Here is an 18,990-nt window from a genome sequence, read left to right as displayed (position 1 = left end):
GCTGCTTGTTCCTGTTTCTGGTTTTCACTTTGAAAAAAAATAAATTTGGTTGTTTTTTGTTTGATTCTATACCAAGAATAGGTTTTTTGTCATTTATATGCTTCCTTTTGTAATATTAATGTATGATTAACAAGTGTAAGCCTGCCATTTTCTGTGTTCTCTTCAAACGTTTGACGCAGTTTGTCGGAACAAAGTAAGTGGTGACAAAGCTACTTTCGGTTGCAGCACTGTTAAATACAGTGGGTGTGGACAGCTTGGCAGGAAAGGGATACGAAAACCAGACTGTTAGCTAGAGATTTTTTTTGGGTGAGTACAGTTGCTTAAAGTTTGACTTCAACTGTAGCTGTCAGGGGTCTTCCTCTGTTCCATATCAACAAATACAAGCTTGAAGAGAAAAGGTAGTTATTTGTAAAAGTTCTGATCCTGGATTGTTCTGAATGAAACATATGCTAAGAGCTTCAGAGGATTATGAAGATGATTGGTTCATGCCATATGAAGGTCAATTGGATTCAGCAAGCATAACGAAGAACTACAGGCAAGCTTCTTTCCCAGTAAAAACCTCTCCCTGTGAGGATCCTTATTGATGGTAATCATGTTTTGAGGTGGGTTGTCTTTAAAGAAACTAAGCTTCTTTAGAATCTGTGTATATGCCATTCAGGCTACATTTACTCACTAATATCCCATTTCCCTAAAAGTTTCGTTTCCACCATGCCTTCTGGGGATGTTGGTCCAGGTCGGGGTGAAAGGAAAAGGCTGCCCTGGCTGTTTCTGGTGTTGGTCGTGGCTGCCATCACCTCCTCCTCCCTGTCTGTGATCTCCTTTTACCATGTGCTGGCCTTGCAGGCTGAAGTGGAGGGTTTGAGGGCTGAGGTGGTTCGCAAGAGAGAGGAGCAAAGCGGGACGCTAGGAGAACCGGGTGCAGAGAAACAAACCCATCAGCAGGAACAAGAAGAGATCAAAGACAGAATTGAGGTTTGGGAAACAATACACATGCATCAAATGTCCTCTTGTAAAGAGTCTTGTAATTGGTGATTTGATGGAGTTTAACAGAATTAAAATGGCATAAATGGCAGTTAGTTTTCAAATGGAGAAGTTGTCTTAAAGGGATAGTTCACCCAAAAAAGAAAAATGTGTTATTACTTACTTACCTGTATCAGTTCTTCCTAATGGGTCCTGCACACTGTGCGATTTTTCAAAATCCTTTGCGAATGTCCCTTGTCAGACTGTACGAACATGATCCCCGTGTCACACTGTAAGATCTCAGTTGTCATTAATGTCAGACTGCACGATAGTTTAGGCGCGCTAAAAACGGACGCGCGCAAGAAATCTCACCCGGAGCTTTATATCATCAATGAATGACGCGTTCAGTGACAGTGAGCTGGGACTGAAATGCTGGCTACAAATAAATTTCTAGCTCTCGTTTTGGTCATAGTTTATCTTGAAAAACCGAGATATTTGACTGTTGTCGTAGGAGAAGTCACACTGCAGGATTCTGTGCCAAATCTTCTGACACTGCCAGACAGAATTTAGTCTGAGGTAAAATTTGATCGCAGCGGTCATTAATCGGCGGCCGGTGAAAATGTCAAACTAACGAACAAAGACGTCAGATTTTAGCCTAGGATCTGAGGAATCTTTTAGGATTTCCTAAATTTGTCTCAGATGGCCAAATCGTGGCCAAAATCGCACAGTGTGCACCCGGCTTAACCTGTATCAGTTTCTTTCTTCTGTTGAACACAAAAGAAGATTCCCGACAGGTGACGGCACCCGTTGACTTCCAATGTTACATGTACTTACCATAGTGACAACAGTAAATTATGCAATTTACCCTCAACCAAACCCTAATCCTACCCTAATCCAATATTAATTCAATGTAATCAATATTACTCAATACCTATAATTACACGGTAATGACACCTTGAAATAAAGTGTAACCCACAATACTATGGACGTCAATGACTACCGTCAACCGTCTGGCTACCAACATTCTTTAAAATAACTTCTTTTGTGTTAAACTAATACAAACATCATTTAAAACATCATAACATCATGAGGGCGAGTAAATTATGGCAAAATGTTAAAGGGGTGATGAATTTGAGATATCAATTTTCCCTTGAGCTTTCGATATATAAAAGATCATGGTAATATAAGACTATCCTTTAAGTTTCAGAGCTGAAATCGTCCTTTTTAGTCAAAGAAAAGCTTTTATAGACACCAGGCCCAGAAAACTAGTGTTTGCTTCAACTGACGCCAGTCCGCGACGAAACAGCGCCTCTACAGAATAATAAGCGCGTGAAATTCAGTAGCCCCGCCCACCGACTCATGGGATCACGCAAGCAGCAGCAATAAACAAGCTGAAGACTATAGCAAGACACTGCGCTATTCCTGGTTGTGGAAGAACACAGTCGCTGCATAAGCTTCCTTCGGATCCTAATATTAGTTATCCCAACTTTGCTTATGGCGGACAAACTGCCAATTCAAACACCTGCTCATAAAATAAAGACGGGAGAACGGAAAAAGACAGATGACGATGATTAAAAAAAGACAACAAGAAAGAATTAGAGCCCGAAATAAAATGAGAGTAAATATCGGAGCAGCTTTTCTGAGGTGGAGGGAGCTACGTGTCCATCGTTTTTTAATCGTAAAGGATTAAAAAACGATGCAGAGTTAGCCACATTTCTTCTTAACAAATAAGTATCCCTGCTTGATTTGTTTCATTCCTCGAAGTCGCTGTGGGTGTGAAATTCGTCGTCGGAGCCCATTGACTCATTTGCAAAACTCAGAGTCTAGACGCATAACACACAGATAAAATGTCACGCTCCGTGCAAAGAAACGTTTGAAACCTACTAATTCACTGTCTTGTCATGTTGCTGTAATAATGTACAAGCAAACCTTATTTGGCATTACATATCAACAGAATAATTACTTGCATACTGTATCGTTAGTTACCGTTATATTATCTTACTAGCTATTTGTTACTTATAGAAATAGTGCAACGTCATATAGTTACATTACATGTATTTTAAAAAATCCGTAATGTTTTGAGGACCAAGTTTGTAGTCAAAGTATGGGCAGGTCATAGTCAATGTAAATCATATTGATGATGTTTCGTCCGTACCAGTGAATGTGCCATAACTGTTTATCTGCCTGTTTACTAGCCTGCGCGTTCACAGCCGGCTCTGTTGTGATGGGGGAGGAGCTGTGGAGGGAGGGCTGTAGCGCAGCAGAGAGCAGGGGGAGTGACCTGTGAGTTGTGCTTGTTCAAATTTTCAGGCTAAGTCAACATTTTCTAAAAACTCCCTACTGCAGCTTTAAGGTGTATCAGTTGCAGTGTAATTATAGAATTAGGTACCGCGTAATATGAATTAACAAAATGTTCTTACTATAGGGTTGGGAATCAGGGTTTGGTTTGGAGTTAATTGCAATTATTTATGAAAATTGTTGTAAAGTGTTACTAAGTATTACCTCTTATTTTGACATTTGTGTAGGTTATAAATGACTTTTTTGCTGTTGTAATGAATAATTTGGTGCTGCATAATTATTTTGCTGTTTCAGTTGTGCTTAAAACTACACTGCATCCAGAAAGTATTCACAGCGGTTGGATTAAAAGGGATTCATTTAAAATTGAATAAATTGATTATTTCCTCAATTATACAAACAATACCCCATTATAACACGAAATAAGTTTGTTTGAAATCTTTGCAAATGTATTAAAAATAAAAAACAAAACAATCATGTACATAAGTATTCACAGCCTTTGCCATGACACTCAAAATTGAGCTCAGGTGCATCTTGTTTACACTGATCATCCTTGAGATGTTTTTTTAACAACTTGATTGGAGTCCACCTGTGGTGAATTCAGCTGATTGGACATGATTGAGAAATGGACACACCTCTCTAAATAAGGTCCCACAGTTAACACATCATGTCAGAGCACAAACCAAACCATGAAGTCCAAGGAATTGTTTGTAGACCTCCGAGACAAGATTGCCTCAAGGCACAGATATGGGGAAGGTTACAGAAAAAATTCTGCTGCATGGAAGGTCCCAATGAGCACAGTGGCCTGCATCATCCGTAAATGGAAGAAGTTTGGAACCATCAGGACTCGTCCCGCCAAACTAAGTGGTCGGGGGAGAAGGGTCTTTGTCAGGGAGGTGACCAAGAACCCAAAGGTCACTCTGACAGAGCTCCAGCGTTTATCTGTGGAGAGAGGATAACCTTCCAGAAGAGCAACAGATGGTTTCACCACTCCACCAATCAGACATGTATGGTAGAGTGGCCTGATGGACGACACTCCTCAGTAAAAGGCCACCTGGAGTTTGCCAAAAAGCACCTGAAGGGCTCTCAGACCACGCAAAACAAAATTCTCTGGTCTAATGAAACATAGATTGAACTCTTTGGCCTGAATTGCAAGTGTCATGTATGTTACAAACCAGGCACCACTCATCACCTGGCCAGTACCATGCCTATAGTTCAGCATGGTGGCAGCATCATGCTGTGGGGATGTTTTTTAGCGGCAGAAACTGGGAGACTAAGCAGAATCAAGGGAAAGATTAATGCAGCAATGTACAGAGACATCCTTGATGAAAACCTGCTTCAGAGTGCTCTGGACCTCAGGACAACAATCCTAAGCACACAGCCAAGATAGCAAAGGAGTAGCTACGGGACAACTCTGAATGTCCTTGGGGGCCCAGCCAGACCCCAGACTTGAATCCGCACCAATGCTCCCCATCCAACCTGATGGAGAAGGAGAGGTCCTTCAAAGAAGAATGGGAGACACTGCCCAAAAATATGTGTTGCCATGCTTACTTCATCATACTGAAGAAGACTTGAGACTGTAATTGGTGCCAAAGGTGCTTAAACAAAGTATCGAGCAAAGTCTTTGAATACTTATGTACATGTGCTTTTTTTTGTTTTCATTTTTGTATTTTTTATAAATTAGCAAAGATTTCAAACAAACTTCTTTCACAATGTCATTATGGGTATTATTTGTAGGATTGAGGAAAAAGTAATGAATTGAATCCATTTTGGAATAAGGCAGTAACATAAAATGTGGAAAGAGTGAAGCGCTGTGAATACTTTCCGCATACACTGTATTCCCTTTGTGACAGCTTACCCCATGGACATAATTGTGTGTTAAATTAATTTTGTCCCTATACGGAACTGATTTGTTTAGAAATAAACAAGTTCCTTACATATACTTTATTTAGTAGGAGGATTTTTGATCGTCTGTTTACAGTATCTGCAGCAGACTGATATGGGTGATACCACAACAGACCAAACTGGCATGTCGAAAAGGAGTCTAGGGCATGTCTCAAACAAAGCAGGCAAGCCCACACTTCTGCTTATTCTGTGATGAAATTGAGTTGTTTTTTTGTTTCTTCCTTTCTTTCTTTTTTTTTTTTTGAGTGTCAACTGTCAAGAGCTGTGGGTTGTTTTTTGTTTAATGATAGAAGTGATGCAGAGCACAGATGGTGTAAGATTAAAACCACTCAATATGTTTCTTTATATATATATATATAAACATGCACATTCTGCAAAAGTGCACCGTAAGACATTTGCATATCCAGTAACTTTATGAGTCACTTAATGCAAAAAATACCGCCTTAGCCGTTCCCCTCACTGGTTACACTTTATTTCGATAGTCCACTTTAAACATTCTACTAGCTATAAGTAACTTTGCAACTACATATCAACTAACTCTCATTAGAGTATTAGTAGACTGTCAGTACTGGTAGGTTATGGTTAGGTGTTAGGGTTCGGATTAGTAGAAAAAGTTGAATTGTAGTTGCTAAGTTACTTATAGTCAGCAGAATGTCTGTTGGGGGACCAACAAAATAAAGTTTTTGTAAATATTAATCAGACAGTCTACTAATACTCTAATGACAGTTAGTTGACATGTAGTTGCAAAGTTACTTATAGTTAGTAAAAGGTCTAAAGTGGACTATCAAAATAAAGTGTTACCTCATCTCTTACTGACAGCTACAGGAAATACTTAATGCTTAATAAGAATATAGCTTTGGAAAGAGAAAATCTGAGAAATCAATGTTAAGTGGTCTCTTATATTTTTCAGAGCTGTACATGTACATTCAGCACAATTATATTTCTGTTTTTCTTGTGTGTTTTAAACTCCTCTGCCCTTCTACAGAATCCCAAGCCTGTTTACAGATGATGGCAGACAACAGGAAGAAAACCTTCCAAAAAGGTACCGAAGGAGTTCTATTTCATGATATCTGTTATCTAAAATGAATTGTGGTTAAAGTGATACATTTGAACAATTTGTTGCCGGTGCCATGACAGTGTTCATTGTACTATGCAAACACACTGTAACTTTCAGAACTCAAAACGTCATTCCCAGTCCAGCATTTGTTCTAACTGACCTGCAGTGACATGTTGTGCAACTTTGTAATCCACTTTGTAATCCACACACGTTGAAAATAATTTTCCAAAATGGTCCCTTCAAACTGCAGACTAAAAAAAAACTTAATAAAGTAAATGTACCCTAATTCTATTGGGGAACACTAGATGTGTTAAACAAATAAAACGTGTTAAATAAAAACTAAAATAAAATAAATAAAAAACAAACATGGTAGATGAAGGTTAAGTAGAGAGGTAGATAAAGGGCTTTAAGTGATTAATAATCAGTATCTAACCTGACGAAAAGATATTCATACTCCATGTCCATCTAAGGAACCCCAATGTTAGAATAGCACACACAACATTTCATTTGAAAAAGGTCACTGCTTATTTCAGTCTAAATGCTGAGCAGCACATTTCAGCTCAGATTATTTTATGAATCTATCATTTTTAGACTGTTATTAAAGGATATTTAAACTTTCAAGCAGGGCCAGCTCGTGGCATAGACACAATATGACAGGCTTGGTTCTGCAAGGGTTGAAACTAATAATATCAGACTGGCGAAATTGATTTGACAAAGGCGTCACAGGTTTCTTACAATGTGTTTTTACAGCATTGAGCAATGAAGCCAATCGCAGTAATGTTTGTTGATCTCTTGAACGTAACTTGCCATTCAGAGGTGTTTGAGTTATTCAGAATCCACTCACAGCTCAGTTTTGTTCTGCACACTTGCGAATCCTCTCATTTTAACAAACAAAGTGTAGACATTAGGTGATTTCGCTCTGAGTAGTTCTAGGAACGAACCACCTGGGGTGCGTTTCCCGTACAACGACGTAACTCACTGCTTAAAGGACAACTCCGGTGAGAAATGAACCTAGGGGTAATTAACAGATGGTTACAGAGTAGATCGTTCTCTGGGATGCGTTTTCATGGAAATCGAATGTAAAGTGTTTTATCTTTAAAAACAGATTAGCTTATAGCACTAGTCTATGGGGCACAGAGTAGTGAAATTAAATCGCTAGTTAATAACACTAACAAGGCTCAAAATAGCCTCACACTAACACAGTAGCATAATGAGGGTCCCTACATGCAAACCAACGCATTGAGAACTTTGTAAGTGTACAAACAGTTTAATAAGAAGATACCTTATAAACATAGTGCATTAAGCGTTCACGGACAGGCACCAATTTGGAAAACAGTCTCGACTCATCGAGTCACGAACGCTGTGCTAAGTGATGAACTGTGACTTGGAATCTCATATGGTCCTTTGTTTCCGGAAGAAAGCACTGAACGCGACAGAGAAAATAAATAAATAAAAATAAAAATGTCCATGTTATTACATTTCACAAACTTAATTCCTATCGACCAGCTCACTTAGAACAGCGCTCGTGGATCAATTCGTCGAGACTGTTTTCCAAGATGGTGCCTGTCCGTGAACGCGTAAGGCACTATGTTTATAAAGTATCTTCTTAGTAAACTGTTTGTACACTCACAGAGTTCTCATTGTTTCGGTTTGCATGTAGGGACCCTCATTATGCTACCGGGTTAGTGTGAGGCTATTTTGAGCCTTGTTAGTGGTATTAACTAGCGATTTAATTTTACCACCCTGTGTCTACCCTGTGCCCCATAGACTAGCGTTATAAGCTAATCTGTTTTTAAAGATAAAACTCTTTACATTCGATTTTCATGAAAACGCATCCCAGAGAACGATCTACTTGGTAACCATCTGTTAACTACCCCTAGGTTCATTTCTCACCGGAGTTGTCCTTTAACTACCATAATAAGATGCATCGTTGAAGAAATCAACATCGTTGTCGCAAAACTATCGCTCAGCCACGTTGGTTAATGATGTCATGCAGGTGGTTGAGCAATAACTGCTTTTACTGAATTAGTTTAAGGTCAATAGCATGCTAGATTTTTTCTTTATTTCTAAATTCAAATAGGCTCGTTTTTACGTGCTAGAGCACGTCCGCCCGTGCACTCTTCAAAAATGGTGCTTTAAATCTCTTGACAAACTAACAGACATAAAGGACATTTGTATGTATTCGAAATAAAAGATATAGATTGTACTAAATGTTTGCTTGCTTATTTTGCTCAAGATAAGGATTTATTAAGTCCACATATCATGCCTTTGCACTTAGGGTTTTTTCACACCTGCCTCATTTAGTTCAGTTGAATCGCACTAGAGTTCGTTTTCCTCTTTGTTGCGGTTCGTTTGGTCAGGAGTGAAAGCAGCAATCGCACTCGGGTACGCACCAGAAGCGGACCAAACAAGTGTACCGAGATCTCCTTGAAGAGGTGGTCTCGGTGCGCTTTCAAATTCGAACTCTGGAGCGGTTCGTTTGTGGTGAGAACATGATCCGACCTCGAAAAGAACTGCAAAAGTACTGATCATTTTTGGACTAAACCAGCTGTCGTGTGCATGTGCATGACATTACCTGATAGATCGTTGGAAATATTCTCGGAAGATGAGCATCTCAGAGTTAGGAATAATTAATGCACGCCTCCGCTTGAAGTGACGTGCGACGTGCGCTCGCCGTCTGCAGTGCATTACGTTGTTTTCAAGTCGCATCTGTGCTTCATTATAGAAATTTATTGTTCCCATACTGTGGTAAATACACACAATGTAGATTATGGACAGAGACAAAACCAGCCCACGCAGTCGTCTCTCCAAAGTTGTGTAGTTTGCTGGCTTTTCCTCTCCTGTTGGAATTTTCCCGCACATACATTTTGACCAATCGAAAGGCAGTTTAGGAAATACACCATGGACAATGAGTGAAGTGGATGTTGTCATGTGCCTGCATTTTGGTTTGTTTCAACTGGATCGATGATGTGAAAATAAACCAAAAAAGCTGAAAAATGCAACAATGTATAATTGTTTGCCCTTAGTTCGGACCAGAGCTGTCGTTGTAACCACCCAAGTTTGCGATGCTGTTTCCGAATGTTCATTGGAACTATGGTTTCGGGAAACACAGACTGGCTGAACTATGCTGATAATGACAGAACTTGTGACCATAGTTGGCTAACGGTGCGTTTGGGAAACATACTCTAGGGTGGTTTCGCTTGGTTCCATCAGTCACATTGGATTTTCTCCTTACTGTAAAGATTGAGAGGTCCATCAATTACTGTTCTCTTTCATCATCTCGTTTCGAGATCCACCTATGGGAAGGGCATCCGTACCTGACCTCTGCAGAAGCATCCAATTGCACCAAGTCTGACAAGACAGGCAGGAGCGCGCAGCCAATGCCCAGTAAGGCCCTACCCCTTACCTGCGGGCATATATGGGCTGCATACACTACTGTACATCAGTTGACATTTGCTTCTGGCAATCTCTGCACTGACACAGTTCGGTTAGATTTGCGCTGCTCACTTATTGTCTGTAGGAGGAAATATCGCCAGATCAGCCTCCGCCGGGCGTGACAGTTCATTCTGCCACATTCTGTGTCTGCATTCGAAGCCGCTCGCGCTCTCGTCCGTCTTCCTGTTCCACGGCTGCCGCCACGGACGGCAGAGTGCTCTGGAAACCTTTCTGAGTTTTTCGCGGGTATGTCGCTCTCTCAGTCTGCTTCTTCTGTCTCTAGCTATTACGGGCCTGCCCGGCCGCGTGTGGGTCTCTTATCGCCGCTAAGGATTTTCACCCTTTCTGTGTGGTCTGCTTGGGCCTCAAGCATGCAGAAGAGGCAATAGAGAACCCGGAGAACTGTAGTTACTGCCTGGTACTGCCTAAGAAACTCCTGCGACACCGCCTTAAAGTTGCCGCTACTCAGTGTGGCGAGCTCGACTTGTCACACTCGGATATGGAACACGGTGACGACGGCTCATATTTTGGCTGACCAGCCCAATTCTGAGTTCCCCGAAGAGGACATCTTCACGGGTAACCTCCCGCTCGCCGACTATTTTGCCAGGTCCGGTGATTACGACGACGCGGGCCTTCTTGAAATTTCGGAGGACGAGGAGGCCATCCCGCCCTCTGTTATTCCCCAGGCTAGCGCCCCCGCGGCCTTGCCTCAATTCATCCTCCTGGATGTGTGTGAGCGAGCGGCCGCTCGTCTCAACATAATATGGCCGGCTCCACAGAGCGCCACCGACAGGGAGAGGGATATTTATGACGGTAAAGTGTTGGGAGCCCCCCCCCGGCCCGAGGGAAGAACTCTTTACCGTTCTTCCAGCATGCGCTAAGCACATGAGGCACAACTGGAACGACCCGCTCAATCTTAATCACGGTCTTGCGGGGCTGGAGGTTAACGATATGGCGGCTCTCGGCATGGGCGAACCGCCTGCCATTGAGCCCTCCATTGGCAGACACCTCAACCCAGTCCAGGAAGGGGTTGCCCGCCCCCCCGAAGCCGGTCCTTCCTAACAGGATGGACCGTTTTTCTGCCTCAGTGCACCGGGCCATTTATAAATCCTCAGCCTTGGCCGTTAGGACTCTGAATGTCTCCTCCCTCCTTTCCGCTTACCAAGCGGAGATCCTGGACGATCTGGGCCAGCAGTTAGATAAGGGATCTTCTCCCTCTCCTGCACTGTGGAAGGAGATCATCACCTGCTTGCCAGGTCGTCCAAGCCTGCGGGCGCTCTATGGCGCTTTCCGTGGTAGGAGAGCGCTCGCTCTGGCTCAACCTGTCTGGCCTCCCGGATAGCGAAAAGAAACGTATCGCAGGCACCCCGGTAGAGCGCCCGGCCGGGCTCTCTTTGGCCCCGCATTTGCTATGATGCAACAACGATGCGACTACAAGAAGGGGTACGAGGCCTTCTTATTGTGTCTTCCCAGGAAGACGGTCCCACACCAGTTATTTCCTGGTCCCAAAGAAGGACGGTTCCCTCCGGCCTATTCTGGACCCCAGGGTGTTGAACAAACATTTGAGGAAATACAGATTCATAATGTTAACCCTTGGTTTGCTCGCCCGTGTCATGAAACGGAACGACTGGTTCACATCAGTCGATCTGAAAGATGCTTTTTTCCACATAAGCATTCACCTTCCACACCGGAAGTTTCTTCGGTTCGCCTATCAAGGCATTTGTTACGAACTCACGGTGCTTCCGTTCGGGCAAAAATTAAGTCCCTGAACTTTCTGTTTGCGTGTGGAAGCGGGCTTCACTCCCCGGAGAATGTCTGGTCTACGGATCCTGACATACATATGCGATTGGCTCACCATAGCCGATTCGAGGGAAAAGGTGTTGCAGGACACCTCCCGTGTGCTCGCGCACATCCCATCTCTGTACTTCAGGGTGAATGTAAACAAAAGCGGCTTTACACCCGCTCAGAGGGTGATCCTTCAGGGCATGGAGCTGAACTCAGTCTCCATGCGAGCGCGTCTCTCTCAAGAGCGCGCTCTCTCTCTGACGAACTGTCTGTCACAGTTTAGAGAGGGGGCGAGGGTGCGATATCGCACATGTCTCAGGAAGGGTCTTATGGCTTTAGCTATCCAGTTTTTGCCACTAGGACCCCTGAGGATGAGGGCGGTTATGAAATGGGTTTTGCCACTACATTTCAGCCAGTTACACGATCTTTGCCTCTCTGTAACAGTGACGCGCACCTGCGCTGCGGCTCTGCGCCACTGGAAGAGCACAGACTTTTATGCACAGGGTACCCCTCTGGGGACTGTCATGTTGCGGGAAGTCGTGACGACGGACGTGTCCCTAACAGGCTGGGCTGCCACCCAGGAGGGCAGAACTGTGAACGGTTTGCGGCTGAGCAAACTACGTTCAGAACACATAGATTATTTAGAGCTTCTAACCAATTGGAAGGCTCTGAATCATTTTCTGCCTCGTCTGCAGGGACATCATGTGTTCGTACGCTGCGACGATACCACGGCAGTGGCTATCAATCGTCAAGGCGGCGCGCGCTCGCCGAAGCTTCATGCCCTAGCTTACAAGCGTTTGGCATGGAGCGGGCGAGTTTTCCTGTCGTTACGCGCAACTCATGTTCCGGAAAATCTGAACTGAGGCGCGGATCTTCTATTGAGGGGGAACCCGCTCTTCGGAGATTGGCGCCTCCACCCTCAGATAGTGGCCCATGGCCCAGGGTCCTGCTGTATGTCTTTCCTCCCCTGTGCCTGATAATTCTCACACTGGCCAGGGCGAGAGAAGGGGTTTTTTCTCTCATCCTGATAGCACCCAGGTGGCCCAAAGCGCCTTGGCTGGCAGAGATAATCCCTCTGTTATATGTCCAGCCGTGGCGCCTCCCCCTCCGCACAGACCTATTGTCTTAAGCAAACGGGAGGATTTATCACTCACACCCGGACAGGGTAGCTCTCTGGGCTTGGCCCGTGAGAGGACGAACCTAAGCGTGTTAGGGCTTCCCCCACGCGTGGTGGCTACTATACAGAATGCCAGGGCTGTTTCTACACGGTCCTTGTATGGCTGTAAGTGGCAGGTGTTCGATGAGTGGTGTGATGGGCGGGGTCTCACGTCATATCAGTGCTCAGTCGCTGATATCTTGTGTTTCCTCCAAGACCTTATGGATAAAGGCAGGTCTTTTTCCACTATTAAGGTCTATCTGGCAGCTATCTCTGCTTGTCATGTGGGTTTTGAGGGCTCAACGGTTGGGCAGCATTCTCTAATCCGCAGATTTATGAAGGGCGCCCGTCGCTTGTTGCCAGTCATTAGGAGAACGATCACTGAATGGGACCTCTCCATGGTGCTGGAAGCTCTTTCTCAATTCCCTTTTGAGCCTCTGGGGAATATTACCCTTAAGTTGCTGTCCTTCAAAACAGCCTTGCTCTTGGCCTTGGTGTCAGCCAAACGTGTCAGTGAGTTACATGCACTCTCGGTCCACCCCTTGTGCATCAATTTCTCTCTGGGTGGAGATAAGGTTTTCCTCAAGCCTAATCCAGCATTCATGCCGAAATGTTTCCCTGTGTTCACATCGGAGGTGTTGGAGCTATCCGCTTTTCACCCTCCGCCCTTTTCCTCCGCGGAGGATCAGAGGCTAAATGCTCTGTGTCCAGTCCGTGCGCTACAAACGTATGTGTGTAGGGCCAGCGCGTTCCGGAAGAGTGACCAACTCTTTGTTTCATGGGCTCCTCCTCGCAAAGGGGATCCCCTGTCTAAACAACGCCTCTCACATTGGCTTGTGGACGCTATAATCTTGGCATATGAATCAAAGGGAGTGCAACCCCCAGGGAACATCAGAGCTCATTTCACGAGGGGCTTGGCCGCCTCTTGGGCTCTGTTCAGGGGAGTATCATTGCAGGATATCTGTTCTGCTGCCAGTTGGGCTTCTCCCCATACGTTTGTGCGTTACTACAGGCTGGATGTCACCAGAACCTCAGTAGCACATTCGGTCTTGGGGGTGGGGTCTTCCTAACCCTGCCTTCTTTATGTGTGCCACACATAGCCTATGTTTCATGTCCTGCTTCACACCGCAGTTACGCGGTTGCGTCGGTGTGGCGAGTTCATGATTATGAGACGCGTCGTGCACCACCCCTCGGGGTGACCGTCTTTTTCTGGCTAACAGGACCTCACTGTGAGTGTATTGGGCAATTGGCGGAGCTGTCCATGTCTCTCCCATAGGTGGATCTCGAAACGAGATGATGAAAGAGAACAATAGGTTACTGTCGTAACCCCGGTTCTCTGAAACATCGAGTGGAGAGATCCACCAGCTTTGCCCCGCTTACCGCACGAGAAGCGAATATTCTTACTGATGTACAGTAGCGTATGCAGCCCATATATGCCCGCAGGTAAGGGGTGGGGCCTTACTGGGCATTGGCTGCGCGCTCCTGCCTGTCTTGTCAGACTTGGTGCAATTGGATGCTTCTGCAGAGGTCAGGTACGGATGCCCTTCCCATAGGTGGATCTCTCCACTCGATGTTTCAGAGAACCGGGGTTACGACAGTAACCTATTGTTTTTTCATTAGCATTCGCCACATAAACTGTTCTTTGGAAAGAATAAGTAAAATGAATGACTCTTCATGGCTGATGTTTCTGTATTATTCTGAAATAGCTTTTTTTAGAACCTCTTTACTGGCAACGCTAACACTGTGGGCTGTGTTTGCTTGTTTTGAGCTGCAAGTTAAGTGCAATGTATTTTCTTCTGTAATGTGTATATATTATATATATTATATTTCTACTTGCTTTTACTTGACCAAAAAAGTGTCCTTCGTTTCAAAGAAACCATGAATTGAAATAATTTCAAGTACGTAATTTCCCATATGCTAAAAAATGGGGATGACAGGTAAGCGGCTAGGTTATTGCACTCTTTTTGTTGACCATCAGTGTCCTGGTTAAAATTGCTAATTTCTCTGTTGTTCTAGTGGTTTTTGGTTATTTTAATCCAAAAATCTTACATATTGTGCCTTTAACCTTGATCAGTATTCAGTTCTGTATATTCTGTATATTCTGCATATTCTGCAATATTCATATAGTATATTGCAGTCCATTTGAAATACTAGCAATTGCGTGTTTCATGGAATATATACCAAAAAAATATTTGAAAATCCCTTCATTTCTAAATGTTAATTATTTTTATTTGTTTTTTTGACAGAGTTTGCTTTGGAATTATGCACAGCCATCCCCTGGCACGTCGGTCTAAAGCGCGGCTCTGCTCTAGAGGAAGAGCAGGGCACCATTTTAGTCAAAGAGGAGGGATTCTTCTTTATCTACAGTCAGGTATATATATATTCTCGACTTATGACAAATTCTTGAGGTTTTTTTGTCCTCATAACTGAACTTTGAGTCATCCCAACACCGTGCTCAGTGTTTTCTCCTCATTATTTCAAGATCTCCTTTTCCCAGGTCTACTATACAGACTCGACGTTCGCTATGGGCCACATCGTGATTCGTATCAAGAGCAACGTCGTAGGAGACGAGAGTCAGCACGTCGTTCTGTTCCGGTGCATTCAGAGCATGAATCGAGTCAATCACTTCAACACCTGCTACACGGGAGGTGAGTCTTGCAGCTTTATCAGTGTGTTACAAAAGAGTTACAAAGTTGGGGTAAATCTCACAAAAACATATCCAGGCATTATTGGTAATATTGTCCTTTATCTATTTTAACAAATTTCCTCAAAATTGCTATAATGTGCCCGGACATTTTACTTCCTAGGTTTTGTAAATCTCATTATTTTCATTTAATATTATTATTATTGATTGACAAATTGATTGACAAGCAAATGCTTTTGTATAAATACTTTTTTTTATATATATACATTTTGTATAAATAAATTTAAGCAATCTTATTATGGCCATTACAGCAATGAGAATTTAGTGGGTTGTTTTGCGCATTACCGTTACAAGAATCTCCTGGTTCAAATATCAGCTCAGTTCCGGGAAAAATGTTCAGCTTTATTTCCTTTTATGCAAAGTATTATTTCTTATTCCTTTCTTGTGGTTTTCGGTTAACCCAGACTTGCTCTTGACAGAGTTTTTTTTTTTGAGAATCACCCAGAAACTAAACTTACACATTTATTTTTACACAGTCAGGAAATCTAGAAATAGTCTATGTCCTGTAAATGACTGTGGTAAATATGATCTTGTGTATGTCATCATATACAGGTCCTTCTAAAAAAATTAGCATATGTGATAAAAGTTCGTTATTTTCCATAATGTAGTGATAAAAATTAAACTTTCATATATTTTATATTCATTGCACACCAACTGAAAGATCTCAGGTCTTTTATTGTTTTAATACTGATGATTTTGGCATACAGCTCATGAAAACCCTCTCAAAAAATTAGCATATTTCATCCGACCAAGAAAAAAAAGTATAGCCTGTGGCACTGCTGAGGTGTTATGGAGGCCCAGGATGCTTCGGTAGTGGCCTTAAGCTCATCCAGAGTGTTAGGTCTTGCGTCTCTCTACTTTCGCTTCACAATATCCCACAGATTCTCTATGGGGTTCAGGTCAGGAGAGTTGGCAGGCCAATTGAGCACAGTAATACCATGGCCAGTAAACCATTTACCAGTGGTTTTGGCACTGTGAGCAGGTGAAAAACGAAATCTTCATCTCCATAAAGCTTTTCAGCAGATGGAAGCATGAAGTGCTCCAAAATCTCCTGATAGCTGCATTGACCCTGCCCTTGATAAAACACTGTGGACCAACACCAGCAGCTGACATGGCACCCCAGACCATCACTGACTGTGGGTACTTGACACTGGCCATTTTGGCATTTCCTTCTCCCCAGTCTTCCTCCAGACTCTGGCACCTTGATTTCCGAATGACATGCAAAATTTGCTTTCATCCGAAAAAAGTACTTTGGACCACTGAGCAACAGTCCAGTGCTGCTTCTCTGTAGCCCAAAGTGGCTTGACCTGGGGAATGCGGCACCTGTAGCCCATTTCCTGCACACGCCTGTGCACGGTGGCTCTGGATGTTTCTACTCCAGACTCAGTCCACTGCTTCCGCAAGTCCCCCAAGGTCCTTCTCCACAATCTTCCTCAGAGTCCAGTCACCTCTTCTCGTTGTGCAGCGTTTTTTGCCACACTTTTTACTTCCCACAGACTTCCCACTGAGGTGCATTGATACAGCACTCACAGCCTATTTGTTCAGAAATTTCTTTCTGTGTCTTACCCTCTTGCTTGAAGGTGTCAATGGGTGCGTGTACATGCACACCAGTAAGCTGATAACTCCAAAAAATCAGCTTATTGAAATAACCAGTTTTCCCTGTTTACATGCAAACCAGTAAACGGACAACGCAAGTAAAATGCGTTTACATGACTTTATTTATAAACCGGTTATTCCTTGTAGTGATGTCAAAAATAATAATGTCCGTATATCTGACTCTGAGTTTTTCAAATGTTACGTCAGTTGTGATGTTAAATAAAGCGTGCACCGTGTCAGCGGGAGATTTACGGCTCATATTATCCCTTATGCAGTTATGCAGCATTTTGACTGAACCTCTTCTAGGCTACTTCTGCTGCATGATAAAAGAGAACACCTCTTTACAATTTTCTGGGTCTTAAACGAGTCTGCGTTTGTGATATATGTCCTTATTTCAAGCAAAACACTAGCTCGCTCTGTCTGGATGCATTTAAATCTCTTCTAAGTTTGCGTTTTTGTCCCCTATCAAACATTCGCATTCCAATAAACGGACAGAAAGCAGGTTAATGCGTTTACATGCAGCGTAATCAAGGTAAGAGGAAGAAAACTACCTGTCCCGACCGGTTCATGCCTACGCCGTTTATGACATTACTCCTATAAAAGAAAACGGGTTACCACGTTTACATGACCATGTTCATTGTCGGCTTATTGGGCATAATCAGCTTAAGAACGTGCATGTAAACACACCCACTGATGGCCTTCTGGACAGGGTCGGGTCGGCAGTCTTACCCATGATTGCGGTTTTGAGTAATGGACCAGGCTGGGAGTTTTTAAAAGCCTCAGGAATCTTTTGCAGGTGTTTAGAGTTAATTAGTTGATTCAGATGATTAGGTTAATAGCTCGTTTAGAGAACCTTTACATGATATGCTATTTATTTTGAGATAGGAATTTTAGGTTTTCATGAGCTGTATGCCAAAATCATCAGTATTAAAACAATAAAAGACCTGAAATATTTCAGTTCCTGTATTTATTTTAAAGAATATTTTTTCCCATATTTGTGTATTTTGAACATTGTGAAACATTGTATTATGCTTTGAACTACTGAGCATAATAGAATCAAGGTGATGTCTCATAGAACTACTATTACAAATGAATGTAACTGAGCATGTGATGTACAGGTGTGGTGAAACTGGACTCTGGGGACAGACTGGAGCTTCTGATACCTCGTACCCATGCAAATATCTCTCTGGATGGGGATTCCACCTTCTTAGGAGCAATAAAACTGGCCTGACTATGGGACATGGCTTTGGATCAGACACTGTATGACACTGGATATTATTCATTGGTGGACAGTGGCATTGCTACTGACATTCGCTGGACTACAAGATCTGCGAGTATTCTTAAGTTGTTGTTTATTTACTTTCTTCATAAAGCTACGTTGTATTCAGGATAAAGGTTCTTTGCACTTATTTTTTTTGTCACACCTCAGTGGCACACTGGCACTTCATCAGACATGCACACAATTGGCCATATTGAAGTTCTCATGTCAAAATTCATGATCTTCATAATCTTCTATGAATCTTCTAATAACCTCTGAAATGGTAATGTACGTTTTACCAATTTTAACAAAGTAAGTTTACTGTTATAGCATAATAGTAGGCTTTCATACATTACAGTTGGAACTGCCTCTAAGATTCTACCAGCAGATGGAGACATTATCACACTGTGGAAGATAAGAGCTTTGGACAGTACTTGCTTTTGTAATGTGTGCTTTATAACTACACACAGGCAGCTTTTTCTGTTAATTGATGGAGGTTGTATATCTTGTTTGTTTTTTCAGTGTATAAATTTGTCATCCACATCTCATAAGGAAACAATCATTATAGTGTCACAGGCCTGATGCTGTATTTTTGCTCTTAATTATTGTGCAAATACATTAATATTATATCAACATATAGATTTCAGAAAGTGTTTTGTATAGGAAACTAGGATGGTGTTCCCATGTTTTGTATGTCGTTATGAGCATTTTTTCAGTTTGTATTTAATTTGTAATATCATTTCATATTTCAAGCTCAGAGTCTGTCTGTCTGTCTCATAGAGAAAAAAAAAAAAAATATATGGATAAATATATACAAATATAAATAAGTATGCTATTGC

General features: G+C 42.7%; 1 protein-coding gene across 2 annotated transcripts; it reads left to right on the top strand.

The window, feature by feature from the left end:
* The first annotated feature begins 240 nt into the window (after positions 1-240).
* tnfsf13b (TNF superfamily member 13b) lies at positions 241-18,784 on the top strand. 2 transcript variants are annotated; one of them, XM_067443435.1, is made up of 7 exons: positions 241-602; positions 696-972; positions 5,237-5,324; positions 6,146-6,202; positions 14,840-14,964; positions 15,076-15,241; positions 18,012-18,784. In XM_067443435.1, exons 2-7 carry the CDS (start codon positions 709-711, stop codon positions 18,122-18,124), a joined length of 813 nt encoding a protein of 270 aa, XP_067299536.1. In that variant the 5' UTR covers positions 241-602; positions 696-708; the 3' UTR covers positions 18,125-18,784. The 2 variants fall into 2 exon arrangements, with proteins under 2 accessions (XP_067299536.1, XP_067299537.1); XM_067443436.1 differs by having other exon boundaries at positions 242-602; positions 15,091-15,241.
* Positions 18,785-18,990: the final 206 nt, after the last annotated feature.

Source organism: Pseudorasbora parva, chromosome 5 (assembly GCF_024679245.1).
Source record: "Pseudorasbora parva isolate DD20220531a chromosome 5, ASM2467924v1, whole genome shotgun sequence".
Taxonomy (NCBI): Eukaryota; Metazoa; Chordata; class Actinopteri; order Cypriniformes; family Gobionidae; genus Pseudorasbora; species Pseudorasbora parva.
This window is presented reverse-complemented; position numbering and strand designations above follow the sequence as displayed.